Source organism: Mustela nivalis (genome assembly GCF_964662115.1).
Source record: "Mustela nivalis genome assembly, chromosome: 6".
NCBI classification, from domain to species: domain Eukaryota; kingdom Metazoa; phylum Chordata; class Mammalia; order Carnivora; family Mustelidae; genus Mustela; species Mustela nivalis.
The window spans coordinates 31,634,445-31,660,813 of NC_139025.1; the positions used below are offsets into that span (position 1 = coordinate 31,634,445).

Genomic DNA, 26,369 nt, shown 5'->3' on the forward strand with positions numbered 1-26,369 from the left:
GCTCGGCAGAGGCTGCCCAACCCTGGCTCCCAAAAGAAGGAGGCTGAAATCAATGTCTGGGAAGTGCGCAGGGCTCCACACCTAACAAGCTTAGATTTCTGCCAAAGGTAAGATTATTTTGTGATCTAGCAATTGAGTTTAGAATGATGTCAGATGCAAAATGAAATCCAATTAATTGCTATAATGACCCATGTTGCTTTGGGGGGTCTTTATGGCGCTGTTGGGAATGTTCTTGGAGATCCAATTCTCTATCCCCTCAGTGACTCTGGATGTGTGCAGAGCACATATGTACAATGCTAACCCTGTTTGGCGGGCCTCACAAACAGCTCCGATCGATTTCTCATCCGCAACTCAACCCTTGTCCTCTCCCAAACAGCTCTGTGGTGACAAACGGGGAAGGGGGGGGCCTCCTCACAGACATTCTCCCCCACCACCTCCACCACCAGCGATGCCAGGAACTTGGCTGCTTAAACAATAGATCTCTATGTGGTTGGGAGAGAAAGGGTGCCCTGTACCTGCTAAGGAAGGCCATGCTCCCTTCCCCCAGGCTCTGCCAGGGGGGTGAGGGAGGAGGCCAGGATGAAGAAAGGCATCACACCAGATGTACTCCGTTCCCCCTCCCCCAGCCCACCCCCAACAGGCTAGTAAGTCTTATGACCCAAGCATCAGCTAGTGAACTTTTCTACTCTGCAGGGCAGGGGACCCAGATGTGCAGGATAGATCCCCCTGAGCAAGGGAGAGGGAAGACAGCCCACCGCCCACTCAGCCTTACAAATGAGCCCTTTGGCCAGCTGATGTAGATACTGATGCCAGGGCCTGGGCCTGCTCTGGGTCGAACCGGCCAAGAACTGAAACAAAAGCCAATAATCACTCCGCAGCGTGGTATTTTAGGTAGGACCACGTGCACATCTGGAAGAGGGGGAGCAGAAGGAGGCAAGACAGGAGTTCCTGCTCTGGGAACTTTTATTTATCTGAGCATGGGGTGCCAAGAATTGAACTAATCATAAACTTTGGTTCCTGATACTCAACATGGGTCTATCCAGGCCCCACTTTCATTTTTCATTTAATCAGCCACTAATCTTTATTAACGGACAACTACTTTCCAACCCATCCTTCCCTCCCCCAAAAGGTAAAGTATTGACATTAACTTACACTAACCATATGGTTTACCCCACCATGTGGTTCCAGCCTTCTGCTCCCCCATAACTTCGCCCTAAATCCTCTAACATTACTTTGCTTTTTTTCTCATAGAGCATTATTATAGTTATATGTATTCCTAGAAGATACTTTCTTTAATTTTAGCTCTTTTTAAGTTTGTAAGATGCCATGCTCGGTCTTCCCAGTACATTTCTTTTACTTAATATCCTATTACGAAGATTTATCCATATTTTTGCATGTCAGTGTTGCTCATTTGTTTTGCCTTAGTATGACCCTCCACCGTGTGAAAACATCAACTAATCTGCCCTCCAACTAGCAGGTATTTGGGCTTTTTCCAGGCTTCCAGCATTACGAACATGGTTGCATGCGTCTCCTTCTGGACATGAGTTTCTCTTGGGCATATGTACTTAGGACTGTAATTGCTGGGCCATAAGAAATGTGAATTTCAACTTTGGGAGAAAATGAAATAACATCCAAGTGTTTTCCATTTGATAGCATTTCCTACAGCTTCTAAGATGATCATTTCCTCTTCTTGGCCTTCTCAGTTTCGCTCCTCTAAATTTCACATGTCAGTTACATGGAAATGTGTAAACCAAGTTCTTTGCCTATAACACCTGAAGAGCATTTCAGATAAATCTCCCGGGGTGGAAAAGAAGGGTCTTGTCAGGCCCACAGGTAATAGGAAGAGTTTCTACACAGACTCAAGGACCCACCCCAGTCTAGACACTGATGCAGACTAGCCAAAAGAAAGAGAGCTGTCTAGAAGCTGTTTCACACCTGTTCCCCATCCCAGTTTGCTCATTCTGTCCCACCTCCCCCAAACCTCCCATAACCACCACACATACTAATTTTTAAACAAAGAACAAAAGCCTGTAAGTGGGGGGAACATTATTTATGAAATAACCAAGTTCAGGTTCAAATGAGAGCAAGGGGTCTAGCTTGGACATCACTGCAGATTCTGACCCATTTCAGTAAACATTCAAAGAACGCTTTGCAGTGTAACCCAGCACACGGACAAATAAGCCCTCTATTCTGCCCTCAAGGTGGTGTGAGTTTGTTCATTTCCCAAGACAGGGTTGTACATGATGTGCCACCAGCGTTAGCGCGGAGAAGGTGGGAGATGCTAGCCTGATCTCGAGACGCTCATTGTGGAAAGATCAGCTGAAGTTAGAATGCAAGTGAGCCAAATACAGGAGCTGGTCAAAGGTAAGAGTGACCAATTCTTCCCCAAAGGAGAAAGAACACCCCCAAAGGGTGTTCTGCAGGAGAGCTCCTGGGGAGTGGTGCAGGACCTGGGTTTTGAAGGGCAAACCCAGCCAGCAAGAGGAGAGAGAACCAATAAAGAACAGACATAAAACAAAAAACCCAATTCCTTACTCAGACTTCTTGACCTTCCCATTTTCGCCTCTTTTCAAATTTCTTAAATCTATTTCCGGCCTCCAGTCGCAAAAAGCATTAAGAAAGTGGAACCCGTAGAATGCTGTTAAACATGCGTTGTCTGTCTTAATTTATTTTTTCCATAAACAATAACACAGTCCTTCCCCACCCAGCACCTGGCTCCGTGCTGAGCTCTGAGGATGCACCAGTAGAGAAGATGGGTCAGTTCCCGCCATTACCCAGCTCCTGGGCAGATAGCTTTAGACAAAGACAGGCAGTTGACTTGGCCTGACCATCAGCCAGACTCCATCAGCCTGGGATAGCCCCTCCACCACCCCACCCTTCCCTGAAACATTTTTGGTAAATTGTACAGAATTAAAGAAATGGCTGCCTCCTCAGTAATTAAAAGGACCTTGACCAGCATCCCAGGTAGCCAAGTGGCTGCTCAGAGCTCGGAGACCAAAAAATCAGGTGCTTCCTACAAAATAGCCTCCAATCTGATACTTGATAGCTGTGGGTTTCCAGAGTCAAACAGATGTCAGGAATTTTATGAAGGCAGGAAGCAAATAAGGGAGCGAGGATTGGGGTCTAGGCCTCGGGGGAGCTCAATTAGTGGGCCAGATAAAGTTAAACCAAAAGGGCATGCTCTCGGTTTCCTAGAAAGCCAGCTGGAAAAGATGCCAATCCTTAAGCCTCTGTCACTCAAAAGATTAACAGAAGAGACCCAGGGTGCCCAAGGGAATACTGCAACAAACCAGATGTTTCTGCTTCTCTGACACTGACACTGGCCACTGGCCACCAGAGCCACACTCCTCAGGCCACCAAGAAGCCACAGAAGAGAGCTGGAATCTTTGGGGATTGCCTGAAACTCAAACTCACCCTTTAGCGATTCAGACACCAAAAAATATTATCAACCCTTTCTTACAGCCTCCCCTAATGCGTCCAGGTTCAGTATTGTCTCAAGGAGCCATCTCTTCCTGTGAGAGGGACAGCACCACTAGTGGAATGAGCGCTCCCTGCCGCGGCTTGGTGGCAGGGAGAGCACACCACCTGTAAATCCATATAAACTGGGACGTGGGTCTCACAGCTACATGTGCACCATGAGTGTTTCAAGCAAGCCAGTTAGCTTCCCAGGGTCTCACTTGCAAAATGGCACTAACAAGACCCCCTTCCTTGTTGTTCTATGCATAAGTGGTCATGGAAACGGCCCAGCCCCCATGTCCCTGAATGGCAGCTCTTCTTGTAGCCTGTAAATGCACCCAAGTAAGCACATGCTCAAGACAGCAGCTTTCCCTTGGTACTTTCATTGTGTGTGTGTGAAAGAGAGAATGCAGCTGCGATCCACACAAGCCTATTTACAGCTCCTGTTTTATTTCATCAGATCTATCGAATGATTAAACTAAAGAAGCTAGAGGGAAACCTAACCAATGTCCCGATTTTCCCCTAAAGCCTCTAGCCTTCCCCTAAAGTTGCTTCCTCCAATTTCAGGAGGCAGAGAAGGAAAGCCATATGGCTTGAGATGCTAGACATGCCCAGCAGCAAATGAGCCCCCCACCATTTGTCTCCGGGCCTCTCGTGTGGGCGGGCATCCAGATTTCAGTCGGGGTGCTCTGGTCTGCGTCTCTGTCTTGACTGTTCCTAATTATTGGAGGGAACGCTGTGGCTCTCCTGACCTCGGAGTTTAAGAGCTGCGGAGTCCTAATATCAAACCAAGCAGCTTCATTTAAAAGGCATCCTCATCTGCATCCATAAAAGTCCCTCCCGGAGCCCACACTTGCCCCAGCTTCTAGAACGCCTGCTGTCGAGGATTTACGACACGCCCTGGATCTAATCTGCGGCACCTTAACTGCTTTTTGTGGCACATCTGGTCATAAAAGCAAGGGCCGGCACAACACGGGGACAAACACTTTTCTTTCCTAAGTGGCTGCAAATCTGATCTCCCAGTGATAGCTGGGCTCCCACGTCAGCAGCAGCCGGTATCTGGGCGGTCGGGAAGGCTGGCCAGCCTTTGCAAGGCTTTTCCTCCACACACAACAGCTATAAAGAGGACTCTCCTAGAGCAAGAGCTCCTAATAAAGAACCTGCAGTCTGAACAGGTGGTAATGGGGCTAGGCCCGCAGATACCCAGGAAAGCCCCCGGCGCTTAGGGAGCCGACCTTGTTTTCACAAAGATTCCAGCTGCTTCACACGGACTCTCGGGCTGCCAGTCGAGGCAAGCAGCTATCCGGAGAGACTGCCCTGACATAAGCTGATTCTTGGCCAGAGATCCTCTGGATTAAGTTCGGTCAAATGAACCACCAGGTGGTTTAATAGCACATTTTTTTTAAGGCAGTGGAATCCTTCATTTAGACCAATTGGGGTGGGAGGAGCAATAATTTAGACCAGCCACGAACACAATGCCTTCAGTTCCAGGAGATTTTACAACGCTCTGGACAGCCTGTCCTGTGCACAGAATTGGCACGTTCGCGTATCGTTCAGAAACTCCAATCAGACCAAGGTTCAACAAGTAGTTCAACATCCCAGCCCCGAAGTCAGGGGGAAGAGACTCTTGAGCACTGCGCAGCGCCTCTCCGCAGCCCCCCACCTCCACCCCTGCTCCGGGGCTGTGCCCAGCAGGAGAGAGCATTAAAATTATCTGCCGTGGGTTTTACGAGCAGCGATCACTTTTTAAAACAACAACAACACAAGGTCCTTGTGTGGCTCTCAGGTAACCTAAAACTCTGGAGGCAGAGCTGCCCCCCACCCCCTCGCCGCTTGCCAAGAACGCCGTCGCTCCGGGACCCGGACCGGGCGCGGCGTGAGACCACAGGGCAGCCCACTCGAGCGGAGAGCGAGCCTTTTTCGGACGCTGGAGGCACCCGCTCGGAGCAAAATACTCTAGGAGAAGAGACAGGGAAAGAAAACCCAGTGACAGTTCGAAGGGGAAGGCGGGAGGCAGATTGGCGCTGCAAGAAAGGAGGGAGGTAGGGGGGAAGAACAGGAGAAATTTTTATTCGCCCAGAAGCCTACGAGGACCGGGCGGTAGGTGCGGGGTGGGGGGGACGAGGTCTGACACCTCCCTTCCCCCCCCGCCCCCGCCCGGAGGGATGGGGGCTGGCGACCTCAGGCTCCCTCCGCAGGTGGGCGCGCGGCCGGGGGCGCACTTACCCTGGGGCCCGTGGTGCGGTGGCCGCGAACTAGGGACAGCTGCACCAACACGAGCAGCAAGTGGGGCGTGAGCAGGCGGGCGCAGCGCGCGGGCAGCATGGTGCCAGCCGGGCTGCGGGCGGGGGGCGCGGATTCCGCGGGGCTCACGGCTGCGCCTGCCTTCCTGCCTTCCTTCCCTCGGGGGCCCTCGCTGCGGCGGGGCGGCGGGGGCGGCGGCGCTGCGCTCAGAGCGCGCGGTCATGAACCGCCAGGGAGGGGAGCTGGAGCGCGAGCGTGTGCTCTGCGCGCGGCGCTCGCTCGCTCGCTCGCTCGCTCGCTCGGCTCGGCCGGGCCGCGGCTGCAGCAGGTTGGAAGCCAGAGCCCAGGCCATGGGAATTCCCGTTATAAACCCCCGGGAGGGGCGGGGCGGAGCCGGGCGGCCCTGATTGACAGGCCGAGGGGCCCGTAGCAGCCGACCCTCTGGCAGGTGAAAGCCAATCGGAGAGCGGACAGAGGGGCGGCTCGCGGTCAACCCCACCGAGGAGAGACACCCTCTTGCTCAGCCGGAGTGGGCTCCGGGAGAGCCTGGGAGGAAGAAGAACTTTCTCGCGGTCCTTCTGTCTGAGGAAGCCTCGAAGAGCTCCAGCGGCCCTAACTCCTGGAACGCCCACCCGGCTAAAAAATCAGGTCTTAAGCGTGGGTAATTTTCGACAGAATTCCACGAGTTGTCCCAACAGTCCTGTAAAATAAGCAGGAAAAATATTTGTAGCCCCATTTTTCTGAAGAGGATACTAGGGCTCAACGGAGTTAAGAAATCTGTTTCCTCATCGTATCGACACCAAACACGACTGAGAAGGGGGACCCGCGCCAGACAGGCTGTGAATGGCCTTGGGAGTGGGGAGTGCATGCGTTCACTTCTAGTAAAGAAGCTTCCAGGGAATGACAACCCAAGTCCTAAAGCATTTCCCACGGGAGAAGTGCTAGGAGATAAGGTGAAGCACGTCCTAGTTATCCACCTGCTGGGGAGGGACCCTGTGGCTATGGGGTAATGCCCACCTGGAACCCTGCAGGAGGTGGGGTTGGGAATCCAGGATTGGGACCCGGGCATCCTGGCTCCCTGCCTTGGACTGGAGGGCCAAGGGGCAGCCACTCTGTGGCCTAGGAGTTCTAGGAGAGGTCAGAGGGGACCTGTTCTACACCTGGGGGAGTGGAAGAAAAATATTGATGGGGAGGGATGGTCTGTGGGTGCAAAGACCCCACAGTTGGGTTAGAGTAGGGAGAGGAGACCTCTCCTAGGTGCCCAACCCACCTGGAGACGATAACACCACAAAAGGTCCAGCGGGATGTTGAAGGTCTCTGTGCAGGATAGTCTCCAAAGGGCCATCTTGGGAATGGTCACAGCTGCATCACACCAGCTCCTGGGCCAGAGCACCATCCACTGCATTCAACGCAAGAGAACCATGGCTTCCCTTTTTGTGTGGATTATAACCCTTAAGGTTTACTTCCATTGAATGGACCCCTCACTACACGAGGAGGGAATCCTTTCTCCAACCAGATAGGAAGCATCAGCACCAGCACTTAATTCCTCCCCCGTGTCTGTGCCTGAGAGGTCCTACCAAAGGTTAGCTCTGCTCCCTTATGCCTTCTCCTCTGGACTGTGTGAACATACTTCCCACCCAACTCCTGCATTCAGCTTTGCCTACTCCCCTTGCCTGCCTCATCCAGCCTCCACCCTACATCCTTCCAAAAGAGCAAACCTGAATGTACTGCTCCCTACTTAATAGACTTAAACTCTGCCCGGTGCTCTCCGATAAGAGAGCCCAGACTGGATGCTGGTACAATAACAAAAGTACTTGTCGTTCTCCAGACAAAAACAAAGACCATCTCTAAGGGGAGTGCCTGTCTTCCTCTGCTGAGAAGTAACACAGTGGACAGGCTGCTTTCTGGAACTAGACAGGATGGGTTCAAATCCTGGGTCTGCCACCTAGTGGCATAACTTTGCACAAGTCACTTTACTCCTCTGGGGTCCAGTCTTTCCCTCTGTAAAATGGGGATAAAAATAGTCTCTACTTCATGAGTGGTCAGGATTCAAGGAGATGGTTAAGTTAGAAATACCACCTCTGGCTAAGTAGAGGGCAAGGCAAATGGCTCATCTCATTTTATCCTCAGAATGATCCTGTGAAGTAGAGAGTTAGATCCACCTTTACAGGTAAGTGAACAGATAGTCCAGGAGATTGACTTCTTTTCCTCATCTGGCTGGTAAAGGACATCCGAGATTCAAGGCTAGGTTTTCAGATTCTAATTCTGCCTCTGTCGTGTGATGACCACAGTGTCCAATCTCAAATGCCATTGGGTTAGATGCTCCCTGTGAGGTGCACAGAGAATCTCAGCCATGACCTGCAAAAGAACTGAGACTTGGGAGCGGCACCGAGCTTCAGGGGAAGAGCATGGAAACAGCCCTTATGATCTGGCATGCTGGGAATTCGCCCAGCTGGACTTGTGACACTGGCCCAATACTACTGCGCCTCATGCAGCACTTAGATTAATTTCCGTGTGCCCTGTGTGTTCACGCACCAGGGGTAGGCAGGATGGAAATGTTATCACCAAGCTCCGCAGCCTGACAGGTCTGTCCTGACTCCACCACCTGGCCATGTACACATGGTCAAGCTGGTCAACTTCTTCCTGTTGCTGGAATTATTGAGAAATCTGCTGGAGTAAGTAAATATGCTTGCGATGGCCCCCCAGTATCTGGCAGTTCCGCGCACCCAGGGAAAAGGCATTGCAATCGTCCTTTCCATCCATAACACTGCATGCTGTTTTCTAGCCAGAAAGCCTATTTCCAACTGGTTGCTGGTCCAAAAGTCTACATTTTCTGGATTTCGACCATGTAGCTTAGTTTAAAATATGAGCAACTGCTTTCCAGTTACTTTGCTCAGCAAGTATTTTCTTTCCCTCTGGTTGGCATGCAGGGCCTGTCGTAACCATGGCCATCATTCAAATGATGCATTTTCTTCTCCCGACTCCTCCCAACCCCAGAGAAGGTTAGAAATTCCAGAGAACTACTAGTCCCAAACAGCGTGTCTCTGCCAGGCTCAATCCTCTGATCCAAGCAAAAAGTGAAATTGACAAGTTCCTTCTTTCCCTGGAGGCCAGGCTTATGGTCCAAAAATAAATTTAGCTATTCTGGCATCTGGTCTGTCCAGTTCCAGCCATACTCCTTGCCCTGTGGGACTTCTATTTGCAAGGGGATATTTCAGTAGAAGAAAAATAATACTTTATATCCCATATTGAGGCCTGAGGGCCTCAAATATTTAGTATTAGCTCGGAATGCCCGTTTCAAGAATATGTTTCTGTATAATCCAAAGGAGACTTGCCTCATCTCATATTACAAATAGAACCTTTCCATTTATTTTAACAAGCACTTTGATGCATCTCCTCTGTGCCCAGCACAATGCTCACTATTATGAGGAATTTTGGGTGCACACCCTGCCCTCTGAGTGGTTATAATCTAAGACACACATTCTTGGAGACCATTACTTAAAAGCAATGTATTTTGGGGACTCAGAGAGCAGGGATCCACTATAGACCTAACGACCAGGGAAGGCCTCATAAAGAAGGTAGATCTAGAATGAGGCTTTGGAGAAAAGTCCTTCTATAATATAAATATGCTTTGATTTATGTTTGCTTCACTTGTGACAACAGCTACCAACAGAAAAGGGTGAGTTGTGTCCAAGGTCCTGGATTCCCTTCTAATATAATCCTGCACCCAGAAACCTGGAACACCAAGAATCTTGGGTTTAAAAAAAAGAAAAATATGTGGGGTGATGGATATGTTCATTGACTTGATGGGGAAAACCTTTCATAATGTATACATATATCAGATCATCATGGCATGCACCTCAATTATTTTACAATTTTATTTGTCAATTGTACCTCAATGAAGCTGAAAAAATATGCATGTCAAAAATAATTAGAGTGAGCAAGTTAAAGGTTTTATTTCTCTTTTATACACAGACTCCCTCTAACCCAGACTTCTTCTAGTATCGCCCTGTCATTTCGTTTTCTTTCTTTCTTCCTTTCTTTCTTTCTTTCTTTCTTTCTTTCTTTCTTTAAGATTTATTTATTTATTTATTTAGTTGAGAGAGACAGAGAAAGCATGCAACCAGGGGGAAGGAGCATGCAACCAAAAGGGGTGGGAGAGAAGCAGACTCCCCGCTGAGTGGGGGGCCCCATGAACCTGGGGACTCCATCCCACAAACCTGAGATGACTTGAGCTGAAACCAAGAGTCATATGTCTAAATGACTGAGCCACTCAGGCACCCCATACTGTATCATTCTTCATAAGCAGCTTCTACCTCAAAGTCCAAGATTGCGGCTCAAACTCTTGACATCACATCTCTTTTCTCATCAGCAGGGAGAGAAAAGGGTCAAAAAGGAGCATGCCTGGGGCGCCTGGGTGGCTCAGTGGGTTAAGCCGCTGCCTTCGGCTCAGGTCATGATCTCAGGGTCCTGGGATCGAGTCCCGCATCGGGCTCTCTGCTCAGCGGGGAGCCTGCTTCCCTCTCTCTCTCTCTGCCTGCCTCTCCGTCTACTTGTGATTTCTCTCTGTCAAATAAATACATAAAATCTTTAAAAAAAAAAAAAAAAAAAAGGAGCATGCCTCTCTCTTTAAAGACATCTCCCAAGAAGTCACATTTCATTGTATCTGTATGACCACATCTAGCTACAAAAAAAAAGATTGAAAAATTTTCATCTTAATTGGAGGTGGCCACAGGTGTCCAGATAAAAATCAGGTTTTATGTTACCAAGAAGAATAAAATCCTGGAAGACAACTAGCAGTAGGGGCTATCATCATTATGCCTAGAGTTGCCAAACAAAAGAACCATAAACAATGCTATAGAGTTCAGAATGTTAAATTGTGGCTTTTCTCTACCTCTGCATGGCCAATTCCCTCATGCTCAAAAACATTATTAGACTTAGGGCCAGACACCCAGACTCTTTTTTTTTTTTTTTAAGATAGAATTGGCATATAACATTGTATTAACACAAAGATTTGGTATATGTATATTTGTGAAATTATTACCACAATAAGTTAACATCTGTCTCCTCAAATAGTTATAGTTTTTTCTTATAAGAACTTTTAAGATCTACTCTCTCAGCAACCTTCAAAAATATAATATAGCATTAGTAGTCTCATTATGCAGATCAAGAATTGAGGCTTAACCACTAAGATTAACTTCACCAAAGGTGGTCCTTATATTTTGCATGAACTTCAAAACTTTTGGCATTCTTGGGGCACCTGGGAGTTCAGTCGGTCGGGTGTCCGCCTTCATCTTAGGTCATGATCCCAGGGTCCTGGGATCAAGCCTCATATCAGGCTCCCAGCTGCGAAGGAAACCTGCTTCTCCCTCTCCCTCCGCCTGCCACTCCCCCTGCTTGTGTGCTATCTCTCTGTTAAAGAAATAGATAAAAAATTTTTTTTTAAGTTTTGGCATCCTCTTAAATCTGTCAGTACTAACTACTCAGTACTAAGAGTCAGAAGCACATGCTACATTCAACGTGCTATTTTGTGTATTTCTGAAGACTGATTCTTATGTCCACAGGTATGGGTTTTCTCCACTCACCTACTTCATCTTTCACTTGCCTGCTTTATTGGTCTGTGTTTTTTGTATTGGAGCCCATGAAGCAAGGAGCCTTTCCAATATCTTTGAACCCATAATCCACCATGCCTGGGGGACCCCAGAGAAAGCATTGTTACAAACCCCATTTAGACGGGGGGGTTCCGACTCCATTGCAGATCACTGCCGTGCACTCCCAGTCCATTGACAAAGAGCTGAACCACTCAATCAGACAAATTTCCTTGCTTCCCTCTAGTGTGCCAAGTCCTGCGCTAGGCAGTGGTATACAATGAGAACAAAGAAAGTAACTGACCTCACAGAGCCCACAGTTTAGTAGAAAGACTGACATTAAGCAACCAATTGTTGCTAATGTCTAATTATCGACAGTTTCTTCCAAGTGTCTGCAGTGTCTACAAATTCCAAGTGTCTACAGTACTGCAAAGAGGCACAGAGGATTTGGGGAGTCATTAAAAAGAGTGTCTAGAAGCACCTGGATGGCTCAGATGGTTAAGTGTCTGCCTTCGGCTCAGGTCTTGATCTCAGGGCGCTGGGCTGGAGCCCCTCGTCAGGTTCCCTGCTCAGCGGGGAATCTGCCCCTCCATCCCCCACCCCTCACTCATACTCTCTCTCAAATGAATAAGTAAAATCTTTAAAAAATAATAATAATAATAAAAGAGCATCTAACTCAATCCAAAGGATGTCCAGTTTAAGCTGGACAAGAGAGGGGGGAGAATGTTCTCGGCATAGTGAACAGCACATGCAAAGACACCAAGGCAGGGAACGCCATGGAAATAAGTTTGGAACTAACTGGATCATTCTTATCTCTTCAACTCTCAGTAGCCCAGGAAAAATAATTATCACCATAGACTAATCATCTGGGTCTGATAGACTCATTTAATGTTTTTATATTTCCAAGTCATTTTACAAAGAATTTACAGAAGTAGGAACAAATGGATAGTGTGTTAGTTAGCTATTGCTACCTAACAAATAACTATCCAAACTTAAACAACAAACATCTCACAGTTCCTATGAGTCAGGAATCTGGGAGGGGCTTGCTGGGTGGTTCTGGTTCATTGTCTCTCATTAGGTGGCAGTGAGGGCTAGCTTCACAGGCATGCATGTGACCTGGGCAACCATGAGAAGTCCCAGGCTTGACCTAGGAGTCTGCTGCTGCTGTCTTGGAATTTTTAGTAATTTTTTGTCAGGGAATTCCATTTTTTTTTAAACATTTTATTTATTTGACAGACAGAGATCACAAGTAGGCAGAGAGAGAAAGGAGGAAGCAGGCTCCCTGCTGAGCAGAGAGCCGAAAGTGGGGCTTGATCCCAGGACCCTGGGATCATGACCTGAGCTGAAAGCAGAGGCGTTAACCCACTGAGCCACCCAGGTGCCCCAGGGAATTCCATTTTAATGCTGCATTGGACAACATAAATTATGTAGCCAGTCCTAGTTAAAGTCAACCTACCAGCCAGGACTATAGTCATCTAGGATCTAGGGTTAGAAGACCCACTTTCTAGCTCATCTCATCGTAGTTAGCAAGCGTCAGTTTTTTGCTGACCATTGACAGATATGTTGGTTCTTCTCCACATGAGTCCTCACAGCAGGATAGCTTGCTTTCTCCAGAACAAATGATCAGAACAAGAGCCCAAGATGGAAGCTGCAGTCTTCTATAACCTAATCTCAGTAGTGACATACCATCACTTCTGCCATATTCTTTGGTCACACAGATCAACCCCAGTGCAATGTGGGAAGGGACTACACAGGTGTTTGAACACCAGGAGACGGGGAACAATGGGAGCCATCTTGGATGCTGGCTACCACAGAGAGCTAAAAGCAACTTTGTTAGGAATGTTAATAAGAACTAAAATATAACAAGCCCAAAATCTTATTTCATATTTTCCTAGTTTTGAAAGTAACATACCTGAAATAAATAAATTTGACTGAAAATATCCACGCATCAAATGTCATGAACATGGAACACATTCATCATGTAAATACTGATTCCAGATTTCAACTGTATCTCTAAATGGTCTAGCTTACCATGCTTTATGATTCTTCTGTTTGCATTTGCATCAACAAAACACAACACTTTTGAAAGTTTTGGTGGCTCATAATTTATTCATTCATTCATTCATTCATTCATTCTCAATGATGCATAATTTTGTTGAAGAGAGTATAGCCATCTTCTTTGTTCTGTAATTACAAAACATTTTCTTTTCCAGGTCTACAAACCTAATTTAAAATCTTCAATCTGGGGCACCCGGGTGGCTCAGTGGTTTAAGCCTCTGCCTTCAGCTCAGGTTCTGATCCCAGGTCCTGGGATCGAGCCCCGCATCGGGCTCTCTGCTCATCGGGGAGCCTGCTGTCTACTTGTGGTCTCTGTCTGCCAAATAAATAAATAAAATCTTTTAAAAAATAAAATAAAATCTTCAATCTAGTATTTTCATTTCTGCATCTATTTCCTCTTCGCATGTCTACCTACTTTCAATATTTGTCTACTCACAAACCACCTTAAGTAAATTTTGAGGCTCAAAAAGTCTAAGATATTAAAGAATATTGTCAATATTCTTAGCAAAATAGGAAGGTTCAGGCTTTTCCCATGAAATACTATGAAATCAAGTTCATCTTGATTTCTATGAAAATAACATTATTTCCTTTTTGTCCTTAAAACATATTCTTGGTGCACCTGGGTGGCTCAGTCAGAGCCTGGGTAGCTCTTGATTTCAGCTCAGGTCATGATCTCAGGCTCCTAAGACTGAACCCACAAAATCAGGCTCTGCTCTGAGCAGGAGTCTTCTTGAGATTCTCCATCTCCCCCTCCCTCTTCTCCTCACCCCCACCCCCCCCACACACTCTCTCTCTCTAAAATAAATAAATAAATCTTTTTAAAAACCATATTCTTAGTTCATTGATATTCAAGCTGGAGGAAAATCCCCTAAGATATCATCATCCAAATATTCATAGGCTAAGATTTCTTTTACATAATTTCACCATCATTTGCTTATGTTCTGGAGTGCTACTGACTCTTTGCATTCATCTTCTGATTTATGCAGTAATCGTGAAACCTCTCTTGCTATCAATTTACTTCTCTTTGCCACTAAAGGTAGAAAATTAAAAATTCAGAGTTTTCCATTGCACACAATAAAACTAAAAGCAGATCACAAAGATGGTATCTCCAGGCCTCTTTTATATCTTCTTGAAAAATGATATAACACTTTAGGCAATGAATTAAGAAAACTGAAGGATGACAAACAACTAATGATTGATGATACTGCTACACCGTCCTTCTAGGTAACTCTGCCGTCCTTTGGTTTCCTTATTTTAGTCCTTTTCAACATCGCTGGGAATAAATGATGAGTAATGAGAAATAATTCCTAGGAGGACAAAATAAATGTTTCAAGACACAGGAAAAATGAAGCCCACGAGGCTCTTGCAATGTATCTTACATTTATAAAAGTGTTCCTGTGTACCCAAATCATAACAGCAAGATTGAATGAGTTTTAGTCTATATTGAAAAAAATCGGTAAATTTTATCTTTGTGTTCTGGGAGACATCGAAAAAAGCATCAAAGCCATCAAAGCCAAGAAATATCAATGCTTTACCAAAGTTTCAAGTGCTTTTAAAAATCAGCTAAAATTGGGTCCTGGGGTTCCTATATGGTATTAACACAACCCAGCTAGTGGATTTGGGAGAAGTGGCACCAGTGACATGACTTGAAGCAGATGCTCTTCATGTCCCATCCGCATCCTTTCAGACCCCGAGTCACCATGCAGCAGCTAACCTCAGGTACCTCTTCTTTCTGCCTGAGGACTTCCTTTGGCTCCAGGTGGCGGCTCATCCCATGCAGAGGGCAGCCAGAAGTGTCTTGGAAGGTAATGCCACCAGGAGCAAGCCTCACCCAGTGGAGAACAAGAATTAGTAGGCACATTCCTCCCCTTCCTTACTGCCCAGCAAGGCAATTCTGAGGTGCATCCCACAGTCTTTTAGTGGGTCCCTAACAGGATTAAGACCCAGCTTCCTGCAGCGGTGACTCTCTCATTAATCAACCATTAGTTGGCCTCTCTCCCTTCCCTGTTGCATTTCCACATCCCCTTACTGTGTTTCCTTAGATCATCTCCAGATAAACTATTGGACCAAAAATTCCTTGTCTCAGAATCTGCCATTGAGCAAACCGGAACCAGGACACAGGGTGAAACCACATCACGGTAGAGCAGCCGTGGCCCCAGAACGCACTGGGAGGGCTTGCTCTACCAGAACCTGGATGCTACCTACCCAGAATGAGAAGAGTGGGCTGATCCAAACAGGCCAAACAGAGAGGAGACTAGCTCCTGGTGGCAGATGGCAGTGTAGGAGAAATAATGCCTTCAGAGGTCATTCGAATAAGAAGCTGTCTAAAACCATCAGAAATGTTTTATCCATTTGACAAAAACTTGGAATGGGCTCCCGGGGGTGGCAGATGGACAGTCTGATCTCATTTAAGAAACATCCTGAGGCAGTGGATCATCCCTGGGCACGGAGATGGAGGGCTAGGGTTCCAATCCAGGCCTCTCTGGCCGTTCCCACCACCAAAGATAGGTAGCAAGGTCTGCACAGAGTCGTTGGGAGGAATGAATGAAGCCATGGGGTGTAGTAGCATGTTCTCTGTTTTTCATCTTCTTCAGCAAGATATTTGCCATTTACCCTGGAGTGCAGGCTGGAGCAGACACTTGCCTCTGGCACATGGCCTTATTTTGGAAAAGCTACCTGAGTCCCTTTAGTCGTGTAAATGAAGGGTCAATAGGCACCGGTGTCCTGGGAGAAGAGTCCAACAGGCCCTTTCTTGCGCTGTAAGCTCTGCTCCTTTAGAGGAATCTGGTCGCTGGGGAGAGAGGGAGGCCGGTTCTGCTTCTGGGCAGTGAAGGCATGTGCAGTACCATCTCGAGAATCCTCTCCAGACCCCAGGCTGTGCTAAGACACGTGTGCCAAGCATCTAGCAGAAGCCGTGCAGTGCCTGGGTCTGTTCAGTATGTTGGTTCCCTCCCTGGACCAGGTTCCTATTGCCGCTGTCACAAGTTACCAGCGTTGAAGCACAACCCGAATTTACTATCTGACAGTTACAGAGCTCAGAAGTCCAAAAGCAGGCTCCGTGAGCTAAAACCAAAGCATCCTCAGGGCTCTGCTCGTTTTAGAGGCTCTAGGGAAGAGTCTGCTACCTCGCCTTTTTCTGGAAGCTGCCTGCGCGTGCTGGCTTTGGCCCCAGCCTCTATCCGGAAGAGCCATAGCATAGCATCTTCCGACCGCTCCCGGAAGAGAGACTCTCCTCCGTCCCTCTTACAAACTCCCCTGTGTTGTCAAGGAGCCTTCCCAGATAATCCAGAATAGTCTCTCTATGTCAAGAGATTCATTCAATCATATCTGTAAGGTCCCTTTTGCCATATAAAGCAACATATTCACAGGTCTCGGGGACTTGAACGTGGACATCTTTGGGGGTCAGTTATTACTGAGGCTGCTCCCTTCCCACACACCGTATTTCCCTCAGATTCCCGAACACCTCTTCTTTAACCAACGTGTCCCTAACTCCAGGGCGTCTGTTCATGCCCCCCAGCGTTCAGTCCCTGCACTGCGGGGTGTGTTTCTGTCACAGCCTCAGGGCTGACTTCTGCTTTGGTGACTCAGACGACTGCCTCGGGCCACGCACCTCACCTGCTTGTCATAAACAGGGGGCATGATCTCCTCATCACCCTGAGAGCCACCTGGTGCCCACGCCTGGGCTGCCACCCACGGCACCTCCAGACACCTGCCCCTGCAGGCTCAAATTCCCTCCCCCCAACCCCGCTGCTCACCCACAGCTCTGCAGCGATCACACGGCTGTCTGATTTTCCCAAGCTGTAGTGCGTTTCCAGAAAACAAGCCACCATCCCCCCACCCCCACCCCCATCACATACACCTGTCCAAAGACCCCTGGCTATCTGTATTTTCTCTTTTTTCTTTTTTTAAAGATTTTATTTATTTGTTTGACAGAGAGAGCACAGGTAAGCAGAGAGGCAGGCAGAGGGAGAGGGACAAGCAGGCTCCCCACCAAGCAGGGAGCCCTATACGAGACTCGATCCCAGGACCCTGGGATCATGACCTAAACTGAAGGCAGCCACTTAACCGACTGAGCCACCCAGGTGTCCCTTTTCTCTTTCTTCTACAATGAACTTTGTATCTGTGATAAGGGGCAAGTGTTTATAATACAAAAAGAAAAGATCCAATACAGTCCTCTCTCTTCTCACTGCCCACCAATGCACACGCTTCCATGCCTCTCACTCCCATGGCCCCCTGCATCTGGAACCCCAGCCCAAAACACTCAGGGGGCACCACTCCTGAAGGCACGCGCCTCCCCGTTCAGACAGTATCCTCACCCACGGCCTTCTCTGCTCTCCAGCACACCAGCCGGTGGCTTCCCACAGAGTTCGGCCGTGCTGATGTCACTGGCACAATGGTCCAACAACAAGATACACACATAAATCTGGTGGGTTTTTTCCACAAGCCCTACTCGTATATGTATTTTCATGGCTAGTGTTTACTGAGCGTTTACATCATCCAAAGCACTTCAAAAACACACCTCATTCCATCTTTATGACAAGCTCATTGTCCCTAATATTCTTCCCCTTTTTCAGATCAGGAAGCTGAGTACAGAGGGGCTAAGGCACTATACTGAGGTTAAACAGACATCAGTGGCAGAGTCGTTTCCAACCCTGAGCACATCTAACCCCACCACCCATGCTCTTCCCCACTAGCCTGTGAGAGCTGGGTGACTCGATGGGACTGTTCCTATGACACTGAGTGAGGGCTCGGCTGGCACAGGAGGCAGGAGGCAGGTGGTCTCCGTGGGACCTATGTTTAAGGATAATGGTGCAGCAGGAGGGCTCTGGCTGCTTAACAAAGAGGTACTCAGGCACAGTCTGGGTCTGAGAGGTAGGGCAAGATCAACCACAGCCCCCTTCCCTTGGGGGCACTGCACGGAGGCATTCCAGGTTTTGCAGCCAGCCAAGGAGGCAGGCAGCCCTCAGGCAGGCACACCCCTGACCATCCATGGGGGCATTGCCATTGGCCTACCCTTTCTGAATTGTGTCTTCCCTATAGCCTGCTGCCTGCTGTGGTCCTGTGTCTGTGCTGCTGCACGATGCCTCTCAGACAGCCACAGCTCTTGGACCAGTGAGACCACAGACGTCTGGAAGTTGCGACTCATAGCTTCTATTTTGTGGCTTCTCTACCCTCCCCCACTAGGTCAAAATCCATGCTCAATCACACTTGTTAGTTCGGCCATTTAAATGACCAGATGAGGGGCACCTGAGTGGCTCAGTCAGTTAAGCCTCTGCCTTCAGCTCAGGTCATAATCCCAGGACCCTGGAATCGAGCCCTGCACCAGGCTCCCAGCTCGGCAGGAAGTCGGAGTCTCTTTCTCCCTCTGTCTCTCCCGCAGCTAATGCTCTCGCTCTCTCAAATAAATAAAATCTTTTTTTTAAATAAATAAGATCTTAAAAAATAATAAAAATAAAATAAAAGGCCAGAGGACGCCGAAGTAAGGGACTATGGGAGAGCCCAACTGAATAAATTATTTTAAAATTAAGTAGGATGAAATGCAGATTATGTGTTATTGTTATGTTCCCACAGGAGAGATGTATTTTTAATAAGAACATGTCAAAGTCCTTGGACATATTTCATTCCTACACTTGTGCCTTTACCAGATGTCTTGCACAATTAGACATCTGTGCACAGACAGAAAAACTTGCATTTGGATGCGTGTATGAGAGGCAGGAAATTTAACATCGAGTTAAGCGTTCCAACTTGGGAGTTAGGCCTTGATTCAAATTCCATCTCTGTGAGTGGCTGACCATGGAGGAGCCCCTCCACCTCTCTGGGCCTCCGTGTTCTCATTTGTGAAATAGTAATTAAAAGTGCCTTCCTTAGGGCACCTGGGTGGCTCTGTCAGTTAAGCCTCCAGCTCTTGATTTCAGCTCAGGTCCTGATCTCAGGGCCGTGTTTTCGAGTCCCGTGTTGGGCTCTGTGCTAAGCACAGAGTCTGCTGGTACCTCTCCCTCTGCACCTCCCCACCACTCTCACTCGCTCTCTCAGCTGCTCTCTCTCTCTCTCAAATAAATAAATAAATAATAAAATCTTTTTTAAAATACCTTCCTCATTCACGCCCATTAGAATGAATGTTACTAAAAAACAAAAAAAAAAAAAAAAGAAAAGAAAAGGTGTGTTGGCGAACATGTGGAGAAATTAAAAGGCTTGTGCATGGCTGGGAGGGATGTGACATGGCATGGCTGCTGTGGAAAACAGCTTGGCACTTTGGCCAAAAGCAGAAACGTCATAGAATTCCCACGCGACCCACCAATTCCACTTCTGAGTAGGAACCCAAAAGAACGGGAAGCAGACACCAGAACAGGTATCTGTACACCCATGCTCATCACCGATTTACACGCCACAGCCAAGAGGTGGAAGCAATCCAGATGTTCATCATCCAATGAATGGATCCACAAAGCGTGGTATATGCGTGTAATGGATGGTTACTTAGCCTTAAAAAGGCAGGAGAGTCTGACACGCTATCACGTAGACAAAGTTTGAAGACTTGATGCTATGTGAAATCAGCCTAACGCACAGGACAGCGATTGCAAGATTCCACTCAGAGGAGGTATCTAGAGGAGTAAAAGGCGTAGGCACAAAAAGCAGAATGCTGATTGCCAGGCGCTGGAGGGCAGGGGGCGGGGGTAGGCAGTTAGTGTCGTCGGATGGTTACGGAGTTTGGGACATAAAAGATAAAGAGTTTGGGACATAAATTATGGTGATGGTTATACTACAATGGTATGCTTGATGCCCAGCTGTACACCTAAAAATGGTTCAAAGGGTAATTTTTATGTTCTGTCTTCTCTGCCACACAAAACTGCCTTAGTCCGAGTCTCGCTGGGAGCACGAAATGGCTATTGGTGGAAGGGGCTCAGCGCCTGGTGCATAGCAGTGCAGTAGTAAATTGGGGATAACACCGTCGTTGGCTTTAGTCCTCAGAACCGGAGGCTGAGACCTGACAAACCAGCACCTAGAGGTAAGACCGAGGGAGGGAAAGCAGGGAGATGCCCCACACGGAAACCCCCGGGGATTCTCACTGGGCAGAAACGTAGAAGGACGACAGCGCCCCAGAAGACCTAAGTCTCCAAGGCATCCCAGCACAAAAAAGAGGCGGACCTAGAAGAAACCAAGAGAGAAAAGAATTTTCAGGGGCTCTTATGCAAGAGGGCTGGAGCAGGGCTGTCAGGAAAACACAGGAGGCCCTGTTAAAATTGGACTGTCAGCTAAGTAACGAATCTTTTTTTTTTTTAAAGATTTTATTTATTTGTCAGAGAGAGAGGGAGAGAGAGCGAGCCCAGGCAGACAGAATGGCAGGCAGAGGCAGAGGGAGAAGCAGGTTCCCCGCCGAGCAAGGAGCCCGATGTGGGACTCGATCCCAGGACGCTGGGATCATGGCCTGAGCCGAAGGCAGCTGCCCAACCAACTGAGCCACCCAGGCGTCACTCGAATCATTTTTTTTTTTTAACTACATCCCAAATGCCACATAACCCTGAATTATGGCATGGGACATACTTATGCTAAAAATCTATTCATTGTTAATCTGATATTCAAATTCAGTGAACTGTCCTTTTTTGTTGTTGTTGTTGCCAAATCTAGCAACCCTGGGCCAGAGACGTGGCTCAGCGTTCAGCCCTTCATACTATGTCACTTTTAGGATTGTTACAGCTTCTAGGATATCCTGGTAGCTGAAAATCTGGTCAAGGCAGCTGTCAGGGAACAGAGGATGGACAGGATTCTTTGCTTTGCAAATGTATTCTTTCACAGTTGGGGTTCTATAAATAGCAAGCTCTGTCTTACCACAGAAATTAGCTCTTAAGGCTTAAATTTGGTGGTCCATTTTTAAAGAAGCCCACCCATCAAAGCTTAAGGCCACAGTCCCAAAAGCTGTGGTTCTGGCTTCTGGCTTCTGGGAGCCCAGGACGGGCAGCGGGGGGGGGGGCTGGGGGGGGGGGTATGTCATACCAAGGGCCACGGCAGACTGAGGTCCGGTTCATGAAGACCAAGTCACCACCCTGCACGCAGACGGTCTGGTCTCCCAGCATCCCCTGCCCAGCCTGCCGTGGCCATTTACATAAAGGGCTATCGAAGATTCCTCTGAAAGCAGAGACCTAAAAAGGGCTTTGTCTGTGTAAAACCAAACACGATTCTCCGTCTCGGCCCTAAACTGATTAAAAGCCGGAGTCATTCGTTTTGTTTTGAGAAGTGCCAGGGTTTTATGCTTGAGGTGCCCCCCTTCCCTCCTCAGGATTTCCAGCTGCTGAGGCATATCAGTGTGACAGACCACACACCAGCAGGCCCAGCGTGTGTGGAGGCCTGGCAGAGATTAAACCCCAGGCTCAGGGGAGGGCCTCTGGGCGGGAGGAGAGCTGAGCATGGAGAGGGCAGTTCAAGGAGAGGGACCTCCTGGCCCACCAGGCTCCCCCACACTCCAGCCATGCCTCTGGTCCTTCCCACAGTCAGACAAGAGAGGGGTCAAAGGCAAGACCACGGGAAAAGATCAGCACTGTACTCCGTGCGGCCAAACACGCTTCCCTCTTGACTTTCTTTTTGAACTTAAGCAATTATTTCCTCCACCACGAACTTCACCGGGCAGGATATCCAAGGGCGGGCGGGGGGGGGGGGGGCTAACAGGAGTCACAGTTTGGGCCAGGTGATGGGTGACCTGGGGCCCTTTGCCCACAGCTCGGCCAGCTGCTGGGCTTTCCAGTCAAGGAGGCTATAACCAGGACAAAAACTAGATAAAAGGTGTGATCGGAGTAGTTCCTACACCCCACCTGGACAACCTGAAAGAGTGTGTTTGCTCACTTGTTTATTGTCTGCATCACCTAACAGAAGCCACAAGCTCTGGGCTGGAGACACGGTCACTAGAGCAGAGCCAGGCGTCAGGCTGAGGCTCCCGAAGTGTTTTTGACTAAAGTATAGCAGGTGCATTGATGGCGGAAGGAGGCTCTGGGCTTGACAGCTGCCCTTCCCACCGGAGCAAACCTTTTTTCTTCCTTGTGATGTTTCCTCGGGATCCAAAGGAGACATTTTTGACTGCTCGGGGTCCCTGAGCTATTTATCTCACACCAAGTTTTGAAGCAAATGGCAGTTAACGATGGGGTCTTGAGCGCCTGTATCTTACACCTTTTCTCCTTCTGCTTTGGAACCCTGCGTTCCCATGGGCAATGCCAGTGCAGAACGTGGGGGACTTGAGGGGGGTGTCCCTTCTGAGACCCCCAGCAAAGGACCCTTGGCGACCACCCCTTCTTTCTGGCCCCGCCTGCCAAGCTCCCTACCCATAGAATGGGGTTGTAGGCAGTGAAAGGAAATAAAAGCGGGGCAGAAGGTAATTGAGGGAGGAGGCCAACGTTTCTGCTGGGCCCCAGCACGGAAACAGGCCTGGGCCCCGCGTGTCCTGGAGAGGCAGGAGGCTCCCGTCCCCACAGGGGGCAGACTGGGGCTTTCCCTGCTGCCGGCTTCCTTCCTCCCCTCCTCCCCGCCCCCACCCCCACCCAACGCTGTAATGAAAAATTCATGTTAAAAGCTTCACATGTGATCTGATTTTCAACACTTTAATTGGCTTTAATAGAAGCAGAGAGTGTAGTGAGCCCATGGCCCTTCCTGCCCAGGCCTCTCTTCACCACCATTTCCACCCACACCTTCTCCTTCTTGCTACTTTGCAGAGCTTCTCTCTCTCTCTCCTAAGACCCTCCTCTGCCTTTCCTCTCTTTCTCTCCGTGTTCTCGCCCCCATGGCTCCGCTTCCTCCCATCCTTCCAGCTCAGTCCCAGCAGCCTGCTCCGCCTGGGGCCCGGCACTTTCTGATCTCCAGGACAATTTTCTCTTCCTTGCCCCACTTTGCAGGAAAAGCAGCCTCGTCCCTTAAAATCCTGATTAATGGAATATTTCTAAATATCTGGTGAGTGGAATGATTCTAAAGAAACTCAGTTTTATTAGGTTCTAGAATATACACTACTTCCTAAGAGGGTTACAGGATTAACACTCAAAATCCTTAATAGACATGAATTAAATGTAATTAGTGTATTGGTTATTAGTGTACAAGTGTTACCATTAGAGGCCTTCATTCTTGAGGTGACTGAAACACTTCCTGGACACATCTGGGCCTTGGCCTTACCACTCCATTTATTTATTTATTTACTTACTTACTTATTTATTTAAGCTGAACTACAGAGGGAGAGAAAACCATCCAGGCTGTTTCCATGAGGCATAGTAAACAGCTGGGAAGTGCTACCACTATATCCTTGGGAACAACAACAAAATCCTGTACAGTTAAAAAAGTTCTGGACACCTGCTTCCCAGTGACTGTGTGGTGCTCCGGGACCAGCTCACTGCCAGACTCTGAAAACATGCCTTTACTCCTCCGCCCTCAGTGACTCCAGTGACATACACAACCGAGGGAACACAGGTGGGCTCCTGTCTTTTTTTCCTGAATGCCTCTATCGGTAAAAATGTGGAGCAGCACCTGGGTGGCTCAGTCACTTAAATGTGTGACTCTGGGTTTTCGCTCAGTTCTCGGCCTCAGGTCATGGGACCGAGCCCTGTGTCCGGGCTCTGCACTCAGTATGGGGTCTCCTTGCCCCTCGGCCTCTGCTCTTCCCCCCTCTCCCACCTCCCCACTAGCACACTCTCTCTCTCAAATAAATAATTTTAAAAATGTTTTGAGCATCCATCCCCACTATATATATTTATATATCTAGTTATAATGTACCATTTGCACTGCTCTATTATATACACAGCACAGAGAATATTTTAAAAGGGAAAAGCATGAAATAACTGATACTTTTATGTTGTACTAACCACGTGGCTTCAATTTATCACTTGCTAATATTTCAAGGCAAAATATTTACTTAAGACAAGACTCTTCAATGAGACTTGCTGTAAATCCACGTTTCAAGTAGACTTAAGATAATTTATGTTTGTTTTTGTCACTGATTCCTTGCCAGATCATTGTTTTTACCTCGTAATGGGGCTGGCTGAAAAGTAGAACCTAGAGCAGTATCGCTTGGCCATTGTCATTGTTTTGGCTTGAAAAACAATATTTGATTCTTTTATGGTATATGATTAATTCTATCTTTAAAACTTGGTTTTTTGCAGGAATCTCTTTAGGCTGCCTGATTATTTTATGAGGGTAGGTATTAGTTAAATCTCAACAATATGCTTTGTAAAGTATTACAAACAGGCCCAAACATAGGGCAAGACATCACAACACAGTTTCTGCTTAAACCACCCCATTTCTCCAGCCAGGAAAGGTAAAGAGAGCTCCTCCTGCTGTGCGTAAGGCGTTTGCACAGGTGGAACATGAGTGGACTTTCCACGAGGACCTTTTCCCCAGTTATGCTCTACAGAGAATAAATGATTTGGCCTGGGTCACCAAACTACCAGGTGGCAAAACTAGAATTTGAAGTTGAGATCCAGATACTTCCAAAACTTGCATTGTTTCCAACTTCCCCCAAAGCAGGGAATGTCCAGGTTTTATGTGTGTACCCCACGTCTCCACATGCATGCATAAATGAACATACAATCCTACGGTATAATTGATACAGGGCAAACAGGTAGATAAATAACTACAGAAGGGAAATGCTGGTACGTCCTAGAGAAGCCAAAGGTTCAAAAGCTGAGAGCCCCAGAGCAAGCAATGTCCTTAGCCCACAAATGAGATCAGCTCTTGGTGGCTGGTAAGAGAATGATGGTGTGCCTGCTCACAACCTCCTGGGGAAACTGAGGAATAAGACTCAGATTTGTCTGGTCCTGACCCCTCTGTTTGGCCTCATTGAAGGGATGGCATTTACTCTGGCCTTGGACAGAAACCTGTTCTGGTTTGACTACGAATCAGATTCCTTGCCAAGGTGATAATGACCCAAATACCATGTGGGGAACTTCTGCACCAACTGTTCAAGTTCAAGAGAATAAAGTCTGTGAGGAATGTGCGGTCCTTCCACATCTACGTGACTATGCCCTTGGCAACTAAGTGCAAGTTTTAAAAACAAGAGAGCAAAGGAATTTTTTAAAAATGGCAAAATGGGGTTTGGCTTACCACCCCGGAGTGTGATTGGCTGGGGAGAGTCATTTCAAAATAAAAGTTGACGCTCCTTTCTGTCACTTCTCCCCTATTTTATTACCCCATGGTGTTGCCATGCCTAAGTCAGCCCCACTCTCGGGGATGGGGGAATCTCAGCGTCAAAATAATCAAGATGGTGATGACCACGATGCCAACGGTACAGCATTTGTCCTACATACACCTGGTGCCAAGAATTGTCATGAACACTTCTCAAACATTATCTCCAATCACCCCCCTCAGTCTGCGCGGTAGCCACCATGACTATCTTCAGATGAGGAAACTGAGGCTCAGAAGTGCTGGATAATTGTCCCAAGTTCACATTGCTATTGAAGAGTGGAGCCAACATTTGAATCCAGATTGATGACCATGATCCTCACCACGGCTCTAGGAACCCCAGGTCGGGAACCGGAGGGAGAGGGGCCACCCTCCTACAATGCATTTATCATGAAGTAACTCGACCCAACCAATATCTGGGGCCAGAGAGTCTCTTCCTGTTATGGGATCTGAGAGTCACTACCCCATCCAACCATTCAGTAAATACTGATGGAACATCTACGGTGTGTCAGGAACCATTCCAAGTACTACAGATACAGCCATGAACAAAACAAAGAAGTTCCTATTCTCATAACACTTAAGACATAAGAGGAGATAGGTAACAAATCAATGACTATGTTATGTGTCAGGGGGTAATAGGCCCCATAAAGAAAACAAAACAGGTGAGGGACATGCAGAGTGATGGGAGGGGGATGTTTCTGTTTTGGATAGGGTGTCGGAGCAGGGATCTGAAGGAGAGAGACTCACAGCATTCCAGGTAGAGGGAAGAGCAAACACCCCCAGGGCGGCCAGTTCTGTTCTGCCTTTTAGGTTCTCAAGCCTGCTTTCTCTTTTGCTAATTTGCAAGACTATATTATCTTTATTTTGTGGGGTCTTTTTTAT

At 47.8% G+C, this 26,369-nt stretch overlaps 1 protein-coding gene across 6 annotated transcripts in view; it reads right to left on the minus strand.

The window, feature by feature from the left end:
- The window catches only part of SMOC1 (SPARC related modular calcium binding 1), a 147,843-nt gene extending 141,786 nt beyond the window's left edge, over positions 1 to 6,057 (minus strand). For 4 of the 6 annotated variants that reach the window (XM_082733999.1, XM_082734001.1, XM_082734000.1 and 1 more), the window contains exon 1: positions 5,683 to 6,048. In XM_082733999.1, the coding sequence (XP_082590125.1) occupies positions 5,683 to 5,781 (99 nt within the window). In that variant the 5' untranslated portion in view covers positions 5,782 to 6,048. Of the gene's footprint in view, positions 1 to 5,682 lie in introns of all 6 variants that reach the window. The other 2 variants (XM_082734003.1, XM_082734002.1) reach the window with 2 other exon arrangements.
- Positions 6,058 to 26,369: the final 20,312 nt, after the last annotated feature.